At 40.4% G+C, this 22,287-nt stretch overlaps 1 protein-coding gene across 1 annotated transcript in view; it reads left to right on the forward strand.

Annotated features, from left to right (window-relative positions):
• LOC126392901 (contactin-associated protein-like 5) overlaps positions 1 to 22,287 on the forward strand; it is a 179,777-nt gene that overhangs the window by 56,556 nt on the left and 100,934 nt on the right. Inside the window, exons 5-7 of the mRNA XM_050048626.1 lie at positions 8,533 to 8,736; positions 13,570 to 13,754; positions 17,596 to 17,739. Of these exons, the coding sequence (XP_049904583.1) occupies positions 8,533 to 8,736; positions 13,570 to 13,754; positions 17,596 to 17,739 (533 nt within the window). The remainder of the gene's footprint in view (positions 1 to 8,532; positions 8,737 to 13,569; positions 13,755 to 17,595; positions 17,740 to 22,287) is intronic.

The following is a 22,287-nucleotide window of genomic DNA, read 5'->3' on the forward strand; positions in this document are numbered from 1 at the left end:
TCCTGCTGTAGAGTGAGTGACTAACGGACAGCTACCCAACAGAGACAGTTCGACTGCATGGTCAATCACAAGTATGACTCTGAATGTGTTAAACTGTGTGGACCTTGAACTGATGACCCTGTGATGGACCAGTCGGGAACCACTGCTTTAGACCAAATGCCTCAATGTGGATATTACGACCATATTGTAGAGTTGACTATTGGTGCTCTGAGATTTTTGTTAAATAATCAGCAGTAATGTGGATATTAAAGGTGTATAGAGACTCAATTATCTTTCTCTGGATCTGTATTCAGATGGTAGACCGAAAGTGGGCCCAGTTTGAATCGGCAGTCATGTTAACTCAGGCAAATGTTGTATTATCCAACCTAATATTGATTGGCAGTGAAATTGCTGTGCCTTCAAAACATCAAATTGATTTCATGATGGCATGTAATTAATTTTTCCACATCTTCTTGCTGTAGCCAACTTTGCTTATCTCTCCATCTCTTGATTTTTAACTTTAACTAAACAATAGTTAAGATATATTCCTATGAAATCAATTCTGAAATAAATTAATGAGCAAATACATATATTATAACTCCCCTCCAGTTAAAAGCACGAGCTCAAAGTGTTCTTGGAGTAACGGGCATTTATTTGCACATCCATGATCTCAAACATGCGATCAAAAATGCCATCCAACATGCCATCCAACATGCCATCCAATATGCCATCCAACATGCCATCCAATATGCCATCCAACATGCCGTCCAACATGCCATCCAACATGCCATCCAACATGCCGTGAGAACTAGATAAAATAAAAAACACAAACCATAATGAGTCAAAAGTAATACAGAGCATTCTCATAGAGAGTGATTAAAACAAATAGATACAGAAAATACAGTTTACATATACATCCAATGAAAACGTTAGCTATCACGCAGCTATCGCGTGAGTTTCATTAGCATATCTAATTAACTCAAGGGAAGTTAGAAAAGAAACTTCAGGCTTAACAAGTCTCATGTAGTCCAAATCTTGGTAAAATGCACAGCAAAATAACTTAAAGATCACAGGTGCTCTCTGTCAAGCCTCACAGGCGCTCTGCTCCTCCTGGCACCGCATGCATATACAGTGTAGCAACAAAACCGACCCCACCCACAGCAACAAAAGAACATTAGTTCCTCTATGAAAATATAAGACAGACATATGTTACCAGATTTTATGTTCCCAAATGTTTATCAATTTATTTATTTGTATTTATTAACAAATCATATTCTTTCCTAAAACGTAAATTGTTCTTGTTTTTATCTCAAAAAATGAACTTAAACTGTATAACTGCCTCTGATAACAGCTACATATATAAACATATAAGTACATGTAAATATAAAATTAAATGAGTTGATAAAGTTCCATATATATACATATATATATATATATATATATATACATGTATGTATATAAGTTTTTTTTTTCTTAATGAAACTTATACAACTTTTATTTATTTCCAGCTACTTTAATTTCCCAATGTCAAAAAAGAAATCTTAGATTTCAGGCATAGACCCAATGTCAAAAAAGAAATCTTAGATTTCAGGCATAGAGTCGTAAATCTACGAGAAATAAGTCGCAAATCTACACGAATAAAGTCGTAAATCTCTGAGAATTAAGTCACACATCTACAAGAATAAAGTCATAAATCAACACAAATAAAGTCGTAAATCTACAAGAATAAAGTAATAAAACTATNATTTCCCAATGTCAAAAAAGAAATCTTAGATTTCAGGCATAGAGTCGTAAATCTACGAGAAATAAGTCATGATATTACATGAATAAAGTCGTACATCTACAAGAAATAAGTCGCAAATCTACAAGAATAAAGTTGTAAATCTACGACAAAAAAGTCATAATGTTACACGAATAAAGTCGTAAATCTCTGAGAATTAAGTCACACATCTACAAGAATAAAGTCATAAATCAACACAAATAAAGTCGTAAATCTACAAGAATAAAGTAATAAAACTATGAGAATTAAGTTGCAGATCTACGAGACTAAAGTCATATATCTACTAAAAAGCCGTAATATTACACAAATAAAGTCGTAAATTTACAAGAATTAACTTGTAAATCTATGAGAATAAAGTCGAAATATTATGAGATTAAAGTTGTAATTTTAGGGGGGGAAGTAACAGATTAAGACTGCAAAGTCGGGAAACATGGTATAAAAGGCGACAAAGTGTGTACAAATGGTGTTGTGGGTGACAGTAATATACATTTCAGCAGCACTGAAGGACTATAATGCATTACCAACAAGATTTGTGGTGATATTATTACATTATACATAACGCATTACCACCCAGAAACTGTCAAATGTTTTCTTTCATTTATCCACATCCACAGTTGCCGCCAGTGATCACACATCTGGGTGATGCCGCACTGCTTTATCACATTCAGTGTGTTTCTATATATCTATTTATATACCTACAATGCATCCTGTTGAGCTTTTGTGTCTGAAGGTTGCCCTCAAAGCAGCAGGGATATGGAGCGTCCATTTGTGTACCATCTGTTTAGATAACTATGAAATACTATGTTAAAATTTTATGAAAGCTATGGTTGATACATTCAGCACGTTGCACCTTAAACGGACAAATATTCACTGAAATACAAGGTAGAACTTTTTGTTTTTCTCAGTATTTCCACTGGATTTTTTTAAACCGAGGAATTAACACATAAACCACAGGTACAAAACTTTATTTTTCAGTGGTTTGGAAGGAATCCAGCTGGCACACTTTGCTTTTGTCTCACGGCTCTCGCTCCTCCTCCACTCAGTAGGGGAGATCAGAATAAAGTGATCACTGTTCAATAATGTGGAGTGATTGAACGACTAGTTAGTGAAATCAAAGTACTGTGTTGGAGACAGAATTAGCAATTTTTATCTTGTGGCCCTCCACAATGATACAAAGTGATTTGAAGAAACATAAAACGCATTCATGTCATTTTTTGTTCTTGAATAATAACAAGCAACTTTGTGTAGAATAATATCTGTTTCCATGACATTGTTTGTGCGTACCAGAATAACGTATAAATCCCCAGCGGATAAAACAACAAAGGGGTAAAGGCAAATAACAGAACAGCTAGAACAATCTGATAAGATAATAAAATCACATCACTTTACTGTAATTCAGCCTGTAAAACCAGGGAAACACTTACAATATTATGATATCCAAAATCTAAGAGGGTATCTAGTCTCTATTTAGGGTGTACCATATCATCTTGTTCACGATAATACTGCTATAATTTTTAATGTGATATGAAAAATTCGTATTGTGATGCTTGCGATATTCCGACTTGTTGACATATTGACGTCATACTGTTACCCACGGCAACAACAAGCTGAAAGCAAAATTATTACAGACTCCACGGTGGTTCCAAAAAGAGGAGCAGCTTCAGTAGTGTGGAATGAACTGTGGCGTCTCAACTGTGGCAACTCATTCAGCGGCTCCTCTGGCAGCAGCACAGCGTCTCTCCCTCTTCCTTCTAGTCTTGCGCACACGGGAGTCTGTGTCGTGAAGTAATTTTGTCATAAACCTTTGGTAATGTAAACCTACGTGATGATTGCTGCAATTCTATTTTCTTAAATTAATATTTTTTATTTTTTTTTTTGTTGATCTGTCACATCGTCAAGAATATCGTTATCGTAAAAATACTCTGAAATATATTGTGATATTATTTTAGGGCCATATCGCCCACCCCTAATGACAACATTGACATAATATGGATATATGGCCTGGCCCTAATTCCCAAATATAATACCAAAATCCTAATTTTGTTTGCTTGTTTATCTCTCCCACTACCACATAATAATGTGTTTGTCTCATGTAAAGAAACCTATTTTAACCTATCTAATTGTAAAGATATACGTTAAACGTGTTCTGCTTCTCGCTCCTTAAATTCCTCATTATCTTAGAATAGCGTGACTTTATACTTTCCTACAGAGTCATATCACGGAGCCTTTGTTCTCTGCCATGACAGAAGAAGGTGTCCCACATAACAGGCACAGTAAAAATGACAAAGGAGTAGCTAAGTGCAGCACACACAGGCTGCCTTCAGTGAAGCACGCACCAGATGTGCCTTTCAAACAGAAGAAGTCATCAAGGTGCCGTAGCCTGGATGTGCCAATCCTGGGAACATATGTGAGAACGGCTGCTTTTTTGGAGCATCAGCCTGCGAGGACGCACGCCAAGACACCGCTGGTTTAAGAGCATCACATACCGCCAGCTTCTGTTGCCTTACTGCCTTGCTTCGTGGCTACAATTAATTATCTTAAGGTAATGAATTCTTGAAGGAACATAATTTAATTATTCTCTTAAAAGGTGTGATCATAAAACATTACATTAAAATAATTATATACTTTGTGATTAGATGTAAAAACAAAGTGGACCTGTGTGTCTGTACAGTATAAAGAGATGCTGTGAAGACACACGGAAACATTTATATCCTGAGCAATCCTCAATAAAATACATGTAATGGGGATTCACTGACACACCTCTCCCACGCATTGTGAAGCAGCACTAACTAGATGAGCCAGTGGATTAATGCACTGTGAAACACTGCCAGAATAGCCCACACTGATCAGTTTTATGATGCTCAACCACCACACAGTGGCCAAGTGTATTAACCCTGTAAAGCCCAAATATGGAAAAAATGAGCCAAAAAAATTGACCTTTCGGATGTTGTTGTAGGAGGCCTCTGATGCACATGGTTTTTAGGGAAGTGATGTAATGTTGCAACATTGATCCTCCTGTAGTTGGGATCACGGTTTCCATTTTTGTAATAAATACACACAACAACTAAGGGTTCATTTGCAGGGTAGATTGTTTATATAGCCCCATAACAGCATATATCCTAAATAATAAATACAGTCCTGTGCTTGAATGATGCAACAAGTATCCCCTGATATATTTCACACCATTCAGATGATGTTTCTGCTCAACAAGCTGCTCTGTAGGCAAACAAAGCCAGGAAAAAAGCCTAGAGAATACCAGAGAAAACATATTTTGAACTTACTTCTAGTGAATCATCAAAGACGTTCTCTGTTTCGTTTCTATGAGTATTTTTTACATGTGAGAAGTCAAATAGCCCCATTATGTGTAAGGTGCACTTGCTAATGGGATCATTACCTTGATTGAGAGGCTGTGTTTTAAGCTAGCATAAAGGTAGTGGTATGTTTTAAAACTAAGGCATCCTTTGGTACCAAGCGGCAACCTCCAACGCGTAAAGGCCCATTTATGCTCCCTTTACGTACGAAAATGTATACGTCCGTTTCAGACGATGTTACCGTCACTGCCCACAAACTTCCATGCGTCCTTTACGTTGGCATGGATGTTAACCAATATATCCACCAGGAGGCAGCCCAGAGTCAAAAGTTTATGACAACAACAAACTCAAAAACAAACATGGCAACTGTGGAGGAGATATTGATAATGTACTGCTTGCATACAAGACAAAAACAGAGGCAGCGTTGTAGGAGGCGGTGGTCGGTGAGGCCGTTAAATACATCGCGACTGGAGGACGGAGAATTCTTTTCTCTAGTACTGCCGATGAGAGAAATTGACGACGAGCGTCATTTCCAGTACTTTAGGATGTCTGCCGGGGCATTCGATAACTTGCTTCGCCGGGTGGCCCCCCACATCCAGCACGACAAGTCGCACAGCTTGCCTGTGAGTGAGGCAGAGCGACTAGCTGTCACCCTGCACTTTCTCTCTACAGGAATCAGCCAGCAAGCTTTTTTTTTTTTGTTTCTAACTAACTCGCACAACCTTTCCTCAAAAAGTTCCGCCATTGTTATTTCTTCTTCGTGTCTCACTAGAGCTACGTTAGGTAGTGACAGCAACACTGCCCCCACGGTTTCCGGTGGTACTGCTCCGTTTGGCCCATATCCCTAAGCTTTATGGGAACGTACAGAAATACGGACGAAATGAACACAGAACACGGTCAGAAGGCTCCGTCCGTATCCGTATCCGTATTTAACGTTGAGCATAAATGGGCTTAAATGCCAACAACTGCAGTTCCTTGAATGACCACTTGAGGCTGGCTCCAGAAGGGAGCTAATCCCAATAGACCCCATGTTAAAATGCCCAACGTTACAGCAGGAATAAACAGCCTGGAACAAAAAAAGGTTTCGGTCTCTAAAGCTAATGTTGTTCTTCATGACAACTGTGCCAGGGGTTGATTTTTTTGATAACTAATAAATAAGTTAGGCATATTTAAATGGTAAAAATGGTAAACTTGTGTATCACTTTTCTAGTCTTACAACCACTCGAAGTAAACACTGCATGTAACATTCACGCATTCACACACACAGATTCACACACTGGTGGCCGAGGCTACCATACAGGGTGCCACCTGCTACTCATTAACCATTCACTCGCACTCACACACTGATGGAACAGCCATCAGGAGCAATCTGGGATTCAGGATGTTGCCCAGTGATACTTTGACACGCATGCTGGAGAAGCTGGGGATCAAACCGCCAATCTTCCAATTAGTGGGTGACCCACTCAACCTCTGAGCCACAGCCGCCCTCTTGAGTGGGGAAGCTAGAGTGACAGACTTTCTACGAGGCATCGCCATAGTCTGTGAGTCAGATCCACCCCGTGTTCCTTCACGTGTCCAAAATATGGTCACGTCTGGCTTGAAAATGCCAAAATGGCAACGGTTGTAATACAGAAGTAGTGGAGTCCACAAACCAGTGGACAACGTCATGGTACCATCCATGTCATGCTCACTTGTCAGGAAGGGGGATAAATAATGCTCCAGTGTTTGGCTAAATTTGGGTGATGTAAAAAACCATCATGGCCATTTTCAAAGGGGTCCCTAGAACTCTGACCCCAAGATATCCAAATGAAAATGTGTCCTAAGGGTGCCCATGAGTCTCCTCTTTACAGCCATGCCCACTTAGTGCTAGTCCCATTCAGTTATGGCTTTTGGTTTTGTGTGCCACCCCAAGATTTTCAGTGGCCCAACTTGGTCACCCCTATGAAAAAATTCTGGGGTCTTTCAGGGTTAATGTTGGATAAGCAGGTATAAAACTGATGCTGTACTCCTTCGTCCTGCATTGGTCAATGGTTTTTGGATTCATGCGCTTAAAAACTTCTCAAAATACCTTGTTAATTAAAATATCGCTGATGGATGACTTAAAATGCAGAAACGACTAATCCTCCAAGACAGACTGAGAAAGGTTACGTTGCCATGCAGCTCACTCTGCTGCTGCATTACAGACTCTAATCTATGCAGGAGCGTCTCTCTCTGAAGCAGGATTATATAAAGGTGACACCGGCACTGATCTCACATCTGCTCTTCAGGACTCCCTGAAAACAATCGCACATTATGGTTGCAGGGTGTCCTCAGGTCCCTTAAAACAGCCATATAATGTCTTCAGTTCGATTAATATCAGGCCTTAGAAGTCATTTAACAGTCTTAAATTTAAATTTGTCAGGAAATAATTACCACAAATATTTGATCTAATTTGATTTATCGATCTTTTAATTTCTTTTTGATAGATCTTTGAACCCTGATACTGTCTTTTGACTTTATTCTTGCACTTACCTGTCGGATAAAATGTAGCTCAACCTATCTCCTCTAATAATCACACTGGTGTGCAATGCTTGAATACATAGAAAAGGATAATTTGTCCATGAACGAATCTTAAATTTGGTTAAAATTATCTTGAAAAGGTTCTTAGAAAGCATTAAACTGAAGTTTCCTGTAGACACCCTGTGATAAGAGTCGAACAGAGAGGGTGCAGCAGAGATTGAGATTCTCTCCGTGTTGACAGGGAGATATCTGGTTTGGGTGCAGCACTCTTTTCCTTTCTCACTCACTCACATTGCTGCTGCATTACAGTGATCAACAGAGCTGCACGCCTCACGACAGACTGTATAAAGACCGATAAACCTGTGCAGTTATTTGGTTTCGCCTCGGCTGTGGACTGTTACTGCTGCTTAAATACATTTTTAATTGTTTGGTTGTTTTGATGCCGTAATGCTGCATGGATTAGTGTGGTGTTATATTAAAAAATAAATTGAATTTAATACGTATTACTGCAGCCGGTGGTGATGCCTTAAATTAAATAGCATTTCACAAGGGGTTGGCCGATCGATCCCCAATATAGATACCACGATACTAAATCTTGTTTTGGGTGTCGATGCTGGCCTCAAGCGGATCAATACCATCTCATGTTAGATCACGTTCTCTCTCTCTTCCTTGTCCTCCTTTGTGCCACAGTAAACATTTGTTATTGACCATCACACATTGTCTTGTGTTTTAACATGCATGTGATTAAGTAATCAACAGTAAAATGAAACGGCAAATTATTTTGAAAATGAAATGGCCTGTTAACGATGCAATCAGCTCATGAATCAATACATTGTGAGATCAATTTTCCAGACCGTGACACTGCTTACATTTTAAAAGCGATTGCAATGTTTACATGAATGTATTTTTTTCTTATAATTCACTGAAAGACCAACACTGATTTATTGTGATTCTCTCCTGCAGAGTCATACGTCGCAGACTTTGACGGCAGAAGCTCCTTGCTGTATCGGTTCAACCAGAAGTCCATGTCAACGGTGAAGGACGTGATTTCTCTGCGCTTCAAGAGCCATCAGGCTGAAGGTGTGTTACTGCATGGAGAGGGGCAGAGAGGAGATTACATCACCCTGGAGCTTCACCGAGGAAGATTGGACCTCTACCTCAACTTAGGTGAGCTGCTCTTTCCCGGCCTCTCTCTCCCCTGAAAATCAATTTTTTATTTCCACCAGAATTTAGTCTCACAGTCACGATTGAGAGGTGTTGCAGCAGTGTGGTGGTTGTCGTTTGTAAGTCTCACCTCGGTTCCACTCAGTAATGATGACAACAGTTTTCTCAGGACAAACCTGGGACCCAAGTTGTGTCTTCAAATTGCTGAATTTGTCCGGCGAGAAGTAAACAAAACTAAGTCAAAACTTACATTGCTGGACCGTGTATAAATCGCTTGAGGGATTTTCATTTGAAACAGGAAGTGGCGGCATTCAGTCAGTCATGAACTTTGCCTCGTTGTTGTGGACTAGCCCAAAAATTCATTTAAATACATCTTAAAATGAAGAACAATGCGGTTACTTACACAGCAGAGGGGACCTGCTTCCTCTGGAGCTGCACCCACTGAACATTTATGGACCAGTAGACATGCATGTATCTAGTGGACTGAAAAAGCAATTAATGTTCTAATAGGTTACCTAAAGTTTAATTTGTATTTGTCGTTAATATTTATGCAATTAAAAAATTTGTTCTTGGCACTGTGTGACGGCACGATATTGCTACACAAAGATACTATGCTGTAATGATTTTTTCCCCCACCCATAGTTTCCAATGTAGACATGTAGAACGCATGTTCAAAAGTGACAGCAATGCCATCACAACATGCAAGCATTCCACCAAGCGATTATTTTTTTAGCATGTGACTGCTGCATCTTGAGTTTAACTTTTGGAACGCAACAGCACGCATGTGACAAGAAAGACTAGTCATGCACGTTAGATATATATCCCTTCTTCCGTAAATATGAGTCTATTGTAAATATGGAGGAGAAGTTGATCACCTTAGTTGCAGGGCCACCCCAGAGGTTCAGATCTGTCCTACAGACAATTTTTTAGGCTTATATACATTTAAAAACATGCCTGGAGGAAGATCAGCTCAGAACTCGGGATTTCCGGTAAGTAGGTGATGATATGTTGGTGGTTGTGGTCACTAAACAATGTCAGATGCAACCTGCCTCCATGTAGTAGTGCCCTGTCTTTCATTACCAGGGGTTAAAGGCATGGCGCGTGTCCTGGCCCTAACACAACCCTCCCCTCTTTAGCTCTGGTCGATGATGTATGTTTGTAAAGCATCCTATGGGTTATACCTTCCGGTCTAGATATGCGGTTTAGGCAATGGGCACAAAATGGTGGAACAGCTTACTGCACTATAGCTAATGGAAATGACTTGCAGTCTTTTCACTGGCTTTCAAACATTTATAACCTCGCAAAAAAAAAGATTTTTTTTTTCAGATATATCCAGGTCAGAGACTACTTCAGTAAAGCAATCAAACAAACAGAGGACAGTGAACCCAGTTTGATTAAATCATTCACTGATGTATATATGAATAAAGACAACAAACATCAAATGAATAGTAAATTACGAAATTCCAAAAATTATTCCACTGCCCAGGTTGAACAGGAATGGGAGAGGGAATCAGGCCTGAAGATATCTCAAGATGATTGGAATGTATTTGGGAAGATCAAGCTAGGACCACCAATTCAAGATCCTGGCGATATTATGTGACTCCGAAACTGAAATTTGAATGCTGGGATGAATGCTGGCGGCTGTGTGGTAAATCAATGGCAGACCATTTTCATATTTTGGGGGATGCCCACTAATTTCTCCATATTGGCAAGAGATTGCCAAAGAAATAAGGAACATCTTTGGAGTAGAAGTTTATTCGTCTTTTGTCTTATTGTACTTGAGCAAAACTCTGGACACTCTCATGACCCAAGACACATACATTTACAAAGTACATTTCGCTGCAAGCAAGACAGCCATCACATGAAGGTGGCTACAGGTGAGCCCCCTTTAAAGGACGACTGGATTGCAGTTTTTAAAGAAATTCAATGTATGGAGAAAATCACCTTTTCGTTGAGACTGTGACTTGATCAATAAACAAAACATTGGAAAAAATGGACCGTACACACAAAGGGATGTGACCTATTGACTGGTCAGTTTAAAATCCCATTGTGTACCCTTGTGTGGCTCTTACCAACCCCCCACTGATTAATTGGGCGCCAATTAATAATTCAAACCAATCAATTGATCGACCTCCAGTTATGTGTTGTTACTAAGGTTTTGGCACCCAGTTCAACGTCTTATTTCCACCTTCACCTCATAGCAGTGGCAGCACCAGTTCTGGCATTGTAACACATAATAGTCAATAATGTTTAAGTAAGTTTAAAGATTGTGTCATAAAATTCATGAGGTGATTCTCTCTTTACTTCGTCTTAAACTGCCATTTTGACTGCAGCTGACTACTTAGCTAGCTAGCTAGCTTGCTAATTCCACCATGCTTTCGTGCTGCACTGGTTACAGACAATGATGAATACAGGAAAACAAGACTGTCAGTGTCCACGGCTCTGTCAGCCTGTCAGTGCCTATTCATTTCGATATAGCAACAGTCAGTGGGGAAATACCAACACTCACATCATCAGTCACTCTGAACAATGGTGTAACTTCATCACTCACTCGTCACTCACTCATGGACAGACGTGTGTGTATGTAGGGCCGGCCTCGCACGCTGTAGTCCGGCCGAAAAAATATGTAGAGGTGTAAGTATCCACCAGTGCAGCCCAGTCACTAGAAGAAAATGTTGGCATTGTAAATTTCTGCAATCAACGTGGTGTATGAGCTGAGTTTGTCAGAGGGAGGTGGAGGGGATGGTGGTTGGCGTGAAACCTCGGTGGGACAGCTGCCAAGCTGCAGACCACTGCAGAGACCAACAAACAACGAGGGACTTTCAGTCTCGCCTCAGTGCACTTCTGGACACTGGTAACAGGATCATTATTTCAGGCACCAGCCCCACCCACAACAGAGGAATCAAGAGGTGGGCCTGACTGTTTGTTCTACACACCTGGCTGAAAGACAGCTGTGCAGCCACTGGGATCCCCTACATCAACAACCTGGACTTATTCTGCACGAGGCCCATCTTTTATCCTTTAGCTGGCACAAAATTTCCTGCAACTCAATAACTCAGATTCAGAAATCATATTGTTCAGTCCCCCAAACCTTATTAGCCCCTCTGAGAGTGGTGTTGGTCCCTAGTCTGCTGATGTAAAGCCCAGTGCCAGAAATCTGGGACCAATATTTGACACTGATCTAAGCTTCCAACCACAAATCAAAAAAGTTGTCCGGTCCTGCTTCCTGCCTATAAAAACTATCTCAAGAATTAAATCAAAGCTCTCACACTCAGACTTGGAAAAAAGTCATTCACACACTAATTTTGTCCAGACTTCAATCCCTCCTTTCTGGCATCAACTGAATCTCACTCTCTGGCCTCCAACTAGTTCAGAACGCAGCAGCTAGGCGACATCACATCCCCTCCAATCCTGGCTTCTCTCCATTGGCTCCCTGTTCTCATTTTAGACCTGATTTAAGGATTTTACTGATCACTTTTAAAGCTCGTCTGGCCCCAAGCTGCAAAGCAGAAATGTTGACCCTGTATGAGCCAGTTTGAGGCCTTAGATCCTGAAGTGGGGCTCCTCTGGCTGATCCAAGGCCATGGCTAAACTCTAAAGGTTTTAGTGCCTTTGCCTTTTGCTTTTATGTGACGTTGTCTTTTTATTTATATGTATTTGTATTGACACTTTGTGTTTTGCATTTTGCATTTTTTGCCTTCTTGCTTTAACTTTATCTTAACTTTACCGTAAATTTGTCTCTGGCTCTTTGGTACTGTATTGCCTGCTGAGTATTCTGTTTCTGCTTTTGCTTTGTCCATCCAAGCATTTTGCAAGCCCTGTTTTTAAAGGTGCTATATAAATAAAGCTCTTATGTCAAAACCAGTTGTTTTTCGGTGAGTCACGGCTACATTTCCAGCTTTTTAGCCACTAAACGTGGGTGTTTTTTAAAGACCCAGCTGTGTTTTTACCAGGGAAAGGGCCACAAGTAGCAGCTGTTTTTTACCAAGCACTTTCTGTCAGGGTAGAGCTGCATAAAGGGGTCGTTTTTCGCTGAGAAAGCACTGCGTTTTCTGCAGTGATTGTGCCCCAAAAAGTGGGTATTTTTAACCAAAAATATGATCTTTTCCTAACCTTAACCAAGTGTTTTTTGTTCCTAAATCTAACAGCATTACTCACAGCATTATTGAAATGTTAGGGGCACATACAGTGGTCGTTTTTTACCAAGACATCGCTGCACTTTCTGTCAGGGTAGTGCCTCGAAAAGGGGCTGTTTTTTTTTTTACCAAGAAAGCTCTGTGTTTTCTGCAGGAATTGTGGGTATTATTAACCAAAACATGATCTTTTCCTTACCATAACCAAGTGTTTTGGTGCCTAAACCTAACCACGTTACCCAGAGCATTGTTGAAATGCAAAAAAGCGTAAAGTTTCATCTTATCGGCCACATAATAACGTACAAATGTATCCATGGTTTTCAAACATCTAGTCTGGTGATTGGGTTGTCTAATCAGATTGTTCTGATCCATAACAATGTGAAACAGATAATAAGAAATGACGCATCTCAAAAATTTAAATCAGCAATACGACTTAATTATCTGAATGGTAAGTGATTATTTTTTTGTTGACTGAGTAATTCATTGTGCAAACAACCATTTAAGCAGTGCACACTCTCCTTCGTACCAATTTGTTGGTTTCTATTCCAGCATACATAATCTAAGTGAATGAAAAGGACATAATTGGAGGTTTTTATTGGCTTTGTTGGACACCTGCCAGTCTGCCCTCACACATTTACAGGTTCACCGTGGAAGATGTAAAGCCGCTCACTGCATTCCTGCTGTTTCCTTTGTGTTTCTGCAGACGACAGCAGGCTGAGGTTCAGCAGCGGCCGTGTTGCCGTCACTGTAGGCAGCCTCCTGGATGACCAGCAGTGGCACTCTGTTCACATAGAGCGCTTCAACAAGCAGGTTAACCTCACAGTGGACTCCCACACACAGCACTTCCAAACCAAAGGAGAAGGGCACTCACTGGAGGTTGACTACGAGGTGAGTCCACACAGGATGATTAAATTACGTAACTGCAGCTCTGTAAATGTGAATATATCTTCTAATGAATTCATCCAGCGAGGGCCAGACAAACCTATCATTAATAACACAGTGATGAGCCTTGGAGTACTATAGTAAACAGAGTCTCATCTGTGTACAGCAAGCCCTTGGGAAGAGGCATGTTTTGAAGTGACGTCTCCATAATGAATGAGAGAAAAGAGAGGAACAGAAATGCGGCAGAAACAAGTTATTTTTGTTGTCTCAAAGGAATAACAGACTGCCAAGAGGACTCTCAACCTCTCAATGGATGCTGTGAAAACTTTTTTTTTTCTCGAGTTTCAATGTTCTGAACATATTCAGACAACATTCTAACAGAAGAGATCATTAAATATGCCCTCTAACTTGGAGACCCATTGAGTGAGTGTTCACTAAACTCCTCCCCCAGTCGGTGATTGTCCATTTGTAGTTTAGCCACCGTAACGTGGCATATAGTTTATGTAGTCATTAAGTGCATATATAAAACTCTTTTACATTATTCTCCAGCATGACACCTTGTTTGCACAGCTTTATTTAGTGTTCGTATTTCCACATAATACATAGAGCACGCCCCCTAGTGTTCGACACAAGAAAATGCATCTCTGATAGAAACACCACAGAAATGGCAGAAAAATCTGATGGCCATCCAGTCTGCGGGAAAATTCATGTTCAGAGACAAAAACAGGACCAATAATGCATGGAGACAAATAAGTGAGTGGGTTGGCCTGTTAAGTGTGTAGCCAGGTTTGTCAAATATTTTGTTAAAAGGCGTATGAGCCAATATGCATGCACTATACACAGCTAGCATGCTACCAGCGTTAGCTAGCCAAACATGGCGTTGCACATTTCACTTTGAAAAAATGTAAACTAGAGTGCTCAGAGATGAGTCCCTAAAACACGGAAATGAGTTAGCATTTTACCACTCGTTGGTCCCTCGTCTCAGAGTCAATGGGTTTTTGGTTAGATGCCTGAAATAAGGTCTGTAGTTAATACAAGCTTCAGAGACTTTAATGTTTTGTTCTGGGGCATAAACTATGTCAGTAAATACCCCACTCGTGAACTTTGAAGCTTCTATGTGTCTTAAAAAAGGCAGTTGCTAACAAGTTTATAGCCTAACGTTAGCTTCTTACTTCTGGCAGTTGCATTTAGGCTCCAGTGATCATCAGGTATCATAAACATTTCTTCGCCACAGAGCATATTTTTAGCAATAACACCAAATTCAACTGAAAAATCCCATTGGCTTTTTGACGAGGCAACCAGTGTGATACTAACTTCTGCTTCAGCCGACTGAAAAACATCATCCCTGGGGCACTCTGTGAGAGCTGTATTATATTCATCAATCTGTTTGCTATTCTGTTTTAATGCTATCTTCCTGTGGCACAGTGCATGTGGTCTGTCTGAAATCTAAGGGGGGAAAAATAATTTAAAAATTATTTAGTGTGCGAGAGGCAAATTTTGGATAGACAAAGAACACATCAGAGATAACGGAGGTTCTAATGGAAATGAATGGACTCTTGGTTGGCTCTTGGTATGTGGAAACGAGGCACTGGACATTGTTTTCAACCATCTGAGCGACAAGCCCCCAAAAACAGCCACATAGTGACATAGTGGCCAAACAGTGGAATTACATCTTTCATATCTGGTAATGCCATTGGGCCCGAGAAGGTTTGTGTCCCATTTTTATGCCCGTCACAAGCTCCATAAAATGACTTGTTTTACCTTCAGGACTTGATCCAACCAGTCCGATAACATTATTTAAAGTCCAGAAGAGCCACATGATTAAATAATTTCATCCCCATTCAAGTTAGCAGCGGGCTAAACCGACAGATGTCTTTAGTGCACCTGCTCTATAGGCCAAACAGTGTGGAAACAAAGCAGAACATTCGGGTGATTTTACACACAGCAGTCGAACATTTTTGGCTTCATACACCACTGAGCAACTTTCTCAGTAATGAATTGGGCCCTGCCTCCAACACTTTGTCCGGTTCTCTTTTTACATCCATGCTCAGCTAGCTATGATTAATTTGCTAGCTAGCTAGCAGATAAAATATTCTAGCAACAGTTGTCATTTCAGCTGCCAAAATCAACGATTAACAGCGAGAAGTTAAAAGCCAGCTGCTTTTTCTTGTTGAAAAATTACCACAAATTTCTAACAACAACGGTACGTGAGGGCCAATTCCAAAAACATATCACAAGAGCTTTACCTGACTTAGAAGTTTGTCAGTCCAATCAAATTTGGCTGTTTATATGAATTCTTAACTATTCATTTCTCCATATAGACTATGAAGTATTGAACAGCCAGATTTTCTTTTTAAAGATTATGTTTTTGGCTCTTGCCTTTATTTGACAGGACAGATTAAGCATAAAAGCGGGAGAGAGACAGGGAATGACATGCAGCAACTGGCCGCAGACTGGAACCGAACCCAAGGACAGTGCCCGTGCACATGGGACGCCCTCCCAATCACTAAGCCACTGGACGCCCCGAACTGCCAGATTTTTGACGTTCACATAATACAGTAAACAAGCCAAGTTAACCCTCCGAGCTAATGTGTACTATCTGTGGTTTGGACGATTTGGAAATGTGCAACATCATTTTATGCCGACACCAGATATCAAACAAAAGCCAGACACTGTATCGTATTGAGTTGCTGTGAGCTGTGAATTCACCACTTCTAAGCAGAAGATAACGTTATCTGGGAGCGTGGCCTCTCTTCCTCCGGGCAGCTGCTTCCATCTCACTCAGACTCACCCTGGCTCTCGGTCCGCAGCTGCTTGTCTTCACCAAGAGGATGGGGCAACGTTGATATAGTGTCAGGATTTTACCCCAGAGAGCAGCATGAAAGCCTGGAGCGCTGACTCTGTAGCAACTTCTGGGACCGAAATGTCCCCAGAAGTACACTGTGTAGTGCATGACAAAAAAAAACAAAAAAAAACAAAGCGCTGCTTGGTTTGAAGAATCTCGGCCAACTGAGGGGGGTCCGTAACTGATGATTCAAATCTTCGACTCTCAGAGAGCAGCCCTATTTATCCCCTTTTTCAATCGCAGCCAGTGGTAAAATACAACATACACATGTACTCCTGGATTGACCAATTGTATGTGGACACCTAAATGTTGCCAGCATGAGATTGGCAGTAATGCTATTCCAAAACAGGCCTTAATCTGCTGCTGTAACAGCCTCCACTCTTCTGGGAAGGCTTTCAAAAAGATTTTGGACCCTGGCTGCAGGGATTTTCTTCCATTCAGCCTGAACAGCATGAGTGAGGTCCAACACATGATGCTGGGTGATAAGGTCTGGCTGGCAGTCAGAGTTCCAGTTCATCCCAGAGGTGTTTGATAGGCTACACGCAGACCAGCCAAGCTCTTCCACGCCAAAATGGAGAAACATTTTCTTAAAGAGACACTTTTTATGCGCGGGGGCATTGTCATATTAAAAAAGGAAAAACATCTTTCCCAAACTGCTGTTACGTTACGATTTCCCTTTGTTTGAAGTAAAAGACATACGCAATACCGTGAAAAACAGCCCCGGACCAGAACACTGTATCCACAGTGTATGTTTGGATCCAGTGAGTGGGAGTTGTTTTCTCACTTACTGAATCACTGGCTCAGCTGTTCAGGCAGCAACTGGTGAGAATATGTGTGTGTGCGTGTATTTTGAGACCGTTATGTTGTTACCATGCTAATGGTTTAACATACAGTAATGTACAGAACAGGATGTGCATTTCATTTATATATAGCACACAGGAATGTGCATGTTCTGCCCACATTTATGATGGATCGATGTTTTCTGTTTTCTCTGTGTTAAAGCTGAGTTTTGGAGGCATCCCACTGCCTGGTAAACCTGGCACTTTCCTGAGGAAGAACTTCCACGGCTGCATGGAAAACCTCTACTACAATGGAATCAATATCATAGACTTGGCAAAGAGACGCAAGCCACAGATACACAGCGTGGTGAGTTTTTCACTGTGAAATATGTCAGATTGTCCTTTTGAAAATGTGTCCTGAAGAGCCAGATTCAAAGCCTTTGCACACTGAGTCAGTTTTTTGGTATGTTTTTTTTTTTTTTTTATCCATCATCCGAAAAAAATCATTACGCACAGAAACCTTGAACACTGATTCCGATGTGTTTTATTGTTGTGTTCATTGTGAAAACTCGCAATACGTGACAAAATGAAAAGACACATTTCCTCCTTTGCCACTCTCCACTGGAGTTACCTCTCTGGCTGTCACCACTCCCTCGCTGTCTTTCATTTGGCACCATGGCTGCATGAACAGGCGGAGCTGTCCTCCATATTCTATGTGTGGTCCACATCCTCCTCCTCGTCATCATTATCCACCTGAATATTACTATCTGACCTGTTGAACATAGCTATCTGAGTTATAAAATGATTCTTATCCTATTTGTAATAGCGGGCCTCGTGCAGGAAGCATAATACGAACAAATTACCTCTTGTTTTGGTTCGTATCCACGATTTGTTTTTATTTGGTTAGTTACCCATTGATTTCTGGGTTCCACCATTGTTTTCTTTTTTTGTGCTCTTCTCTTTGGTAAGACACAGTCCACATACTGTTTGTCCAACATGAGGAAATTCAAGTTTTAAGTTTTAGGAACACCATTTTTACACAATTTGAGGAACTTTTACTTTTCTTGAGTACAATGATCTCATACCATTTTCTACTGTTATACACAACACAACAGAGGGAATTATACCCCTTTTTCCATTGTCACTCTTGGCCGCGCCGAGTAAAGCCATGCCAAACAAGCGTGTGTGTTGCGAGACACTACTCACCTCTGTCTGCAGGAGACTAGAGAGACAGGCATTTTTAACAATCTCTGTGTTCAGCTCTCAAGACTTTGGTAGCTTCTAACTGAATCTCTGTGGTTTGGAGTTTAGTTTCTGTCCTGCATCCTGTTTTTACTTTAGATATCTGCTTTATTTTACTGTTTCATGTTTGCTGACAAGGTGGCACGGTGGTGCAGTGGTTAGCACTGTCACCTCATAGGAAGACGTTTGATCCCAGGAGGGAGCCCTTCTGCACGGATTTTGCATGTTCTCCCCGTGTCAGTGTGGGTTTTCTCCGCGTACTCCGGCTTCCTCCCACAGTCCAAAGACATGCAGGTTGATTGGTGACTCTAAAGTCTGTCTCTATGTGTCAGCTCTGTGATAATCTGGCGACCTGTCTCCACACCCAAATATACAAGTACAGCCGAAACTATTAACAGAAATATTTTAATCATGTGATAAATTTTCATGTAAAAACATTTAATGGTTCCAGTATCTCAAGTATGACGACCTACTGCTTTTCCTTCAAAATATTTTGATTAAATAAATTCATGTAATTTTTTCTGCACCAAGTACTTTTACTTTTAATACTTAAATACATATTTTCTTGATTGCACCTCCATACTTTAACTTAAATAACATATACTATGCAGGACTTAAACTGGTAACAGAGTGTGTTTACAGTGTGGTGGCAGTATTTTTCCTTACATAAAGGATCTGGATACTTCCTCCACCACCGCAGCTAACACTGCATGTACAGCATCATAAATATTTTGCTGTTGCTGGTATTGGATTTTCCTGTAACACCAGTACAGACACTGGAAAATCACACTTTGTTTTAAGTCTGCTGCTGAAGTTCTTCTTTTTCTTACAACCTTTTCTTTGGTGACATTTCTCCAGTTCTTGGGCGTATGCCAGAGTCACAACACAACGCCTGCCCTTATGTAGTGTTTAGGGGGCATGAACACATGCTAATAGGTCACTTATGAACACATAGGATTCATCATTGAACACACCTGGGTAAAAGCAGTTTTGGATGGTTAAGAACATTTGGTGCGTCTGGAGTTGTCTTCCAGGGAAATAAGGGAAATATAAGAGGAATTCATGACGTATTGCTACATGAGGCCCATTCTTAACGACCTCTTACGCATCTTTTGCATTTCTGTATAACGATTTCTTTCTCTTGCGCCAATATACCTGTGATATGCTAATATCGGTCAATGTATCGACCTATTGGCTGTCTCTTTCGCTGACAGAGACGACTACTCTTTGAAGCAGGTCAGGAAAAACCTTCATCTTCCTCTGTAGATCCAGGGTTGAGTCTGTCCTGCAGCTCGGCACAGTCCTTGTGCTTCTTCTCCCTGAACACAATTACTGCATTTAAAAGCTCCGAGATGTGAGAAACCACCTTTCCATTTGAAAGCCATCTTACGCAGCAAGAATCTCGACTGGAGACGGAAACTGATTTAATGATATTTAAAGAGAGAGAGAGAGAGAAAGGGGCACATGTGTGGGCTTCTGTAGATTGTAGATATTATACTGAATTACACATATTTCAATTTAGTGAGATTCTATGGTTTAGCAGTAAAGTGTATAGAGCTAAGAAACTCTTCCGAGAGTGACGAGCAGAGATTAGCCCATGACAGCTTTTTAACACAAATAAATGTGGGCTGAATGTACATTCATATACGTCTCCTGTATGACAGGTAGTTTTTGTTCCATTAACTGGAGAGGTCAGCTCTCTCCGGGCAGTGATTGATGTGTATGATACACAGAAAATACATTTAGAATTACACAGCAAAGTGTAACACCATATGAATAAAAGACCCATATACATGTATATAGATATATACATATGTATGTATAGCGTGTAAAGCTGAGAGAGACTGCTCGGAGTGAAGCCCACAGATTAACCTTTGACAGCTGTCCGACACAAATATATGAAGGTTGACTGTACTTTCATATACATCACCTGTATGACAGGTCTGTGTCAGAGTTTTCGTTCCATTAACTCAGCAGTCAGCTTTCTCCGGGCAGTGATTTATATATATGTGATACATATAGAATATAGTATATGTTTTTGTTAAAATAAACTCAAAAAAATAAGTAGTGGAGGAGAGGAATTGAAAGGAAGCAATGTAAACTGCGGCCATGACGCCAAAGAACAAAAGCAACTACAGTGTGGCAATACCGTTTACAAACAGTAGGCGACACTTCCTGTGAAGTATACCTAATCATTATATGAACACTGGCATAAAGTAGAAAAAAATAAGTACTAACTGCTTTGAGATAGATGCTAACAACATCATGCTAACGTAGTCACAGTGATAATGCTAACAGGTTTAATGTTTACCCTGTTTGGATTCTTTGTTGCGCTTATTAGCATGCAAATTAGCATTAAACATATGCAGGTATTTTGCCGGTTTAACAATGTTGCATACAAAGCAATTAATGCAAATTTAACCAGTCCACATGAATTCTGCCTGACCTTGGAATTTGTCCAATCACCGTGATCCCTCACAAATTTGACCAGTCACCATAGTTTCTGCCGTGTTTAATTAATCATAGCAGTCCCCTACACGACATCACTAAACGCACCTCCTTGTCTCTGATAGTGAGGATGAAGACACTACTAAACAACTTACTTACTTACACACAAGACAAATCATCATGACAGACACTGTTGCATCCAGATCTATCACACATGCTAAAAGACTCAAGGTGGGTTAGATTAAAGATGCATGATTAGTGGTAGGTGTGTTGCGATACAGCAGTATTGCCGCTGACCGTGATATTTTGAAATGAAATTATAGATGTATGATAGCATGGTGTAAATAATCCATCACCTCATAAATCATTTTTTGTTTCCTTCTGTGCTTACTTTGTCTCCCTCCCCCAATGCCAGCTGGTTACCTTTTCATTATCCATTAAGTGTAATTGCTGTTATGTTTATTTTATGTTATGTTTACAGACTTTCTCTATCTCCATACACTCGTATTTTGAGTGTAATTCATTTGCCAAAAAAGAGACAAAACGCAAGATAAACAACGTTGAAGATGAATTTGACTGATAGCATTGTTTGCTTTTTCAAATATCTATAGGTATTACACTAATATTGTTATAGTGAACTCATTGTGTTAGCTAGGGTCAGCAATGAAGTTGAAAGCTTTAAGAGGTCATGGGCAGGCTTTTTTGCTCTGTAATATGTCTGTTGAACTGTAACGATGTGGTGTTTAGTTGTACCACTGTGGTTGCTAAATAACTCTTATGGGTACTAGTCCATACCCATTGAGTGAGAGTACAGTTTCACATGGTGTGTGTTTGGGATACAGGTCATAGGAAATTGCAGATTAAATAGTAAACTGAACCCATTAAGAAGAGCAATGTATTCAGACAGAGTTTTTGTGAATTTGATACTAGGATTGCTTTATTGAACGTACAGTAGTACCATTGCCAATAGTGGGATAGTTAGTGGGCTAAAACTGTACTTTAGTAGTTGAGGTAGCACGTTGAAAGGCAGATAGTTAAAGTGTTTATATGTTGTATTGACTTAAAAGTGGGGAGCACTGGTGGTTCACATGGGAAAGGTGCAGCTAGCCCTTGTTGCAGCGGTGGGGGTTGGAATCCAGCCTTCGTTCTTTGCTGCATGTCTTCCTTGCTCTCTCTCTCCCATCCTTCCTGTAATGCTTCAATGTCCTGTCAAATATAGGCAAAA

Source organism: Epinephelus moara, chromosome 7 (assembly GCF_006386435.1).
Source record: "Epinephelus moara isolate mb chromosome 7, YSFRI_EMoa_1.0, whole genome shotgun sequence".
NCBI classification, from domain to species: Eukaryota; Metazoa; Chordata; class Actinopteri; order Perciformes; family Serranidae; genus Epinephelus; species Epinephelus moara.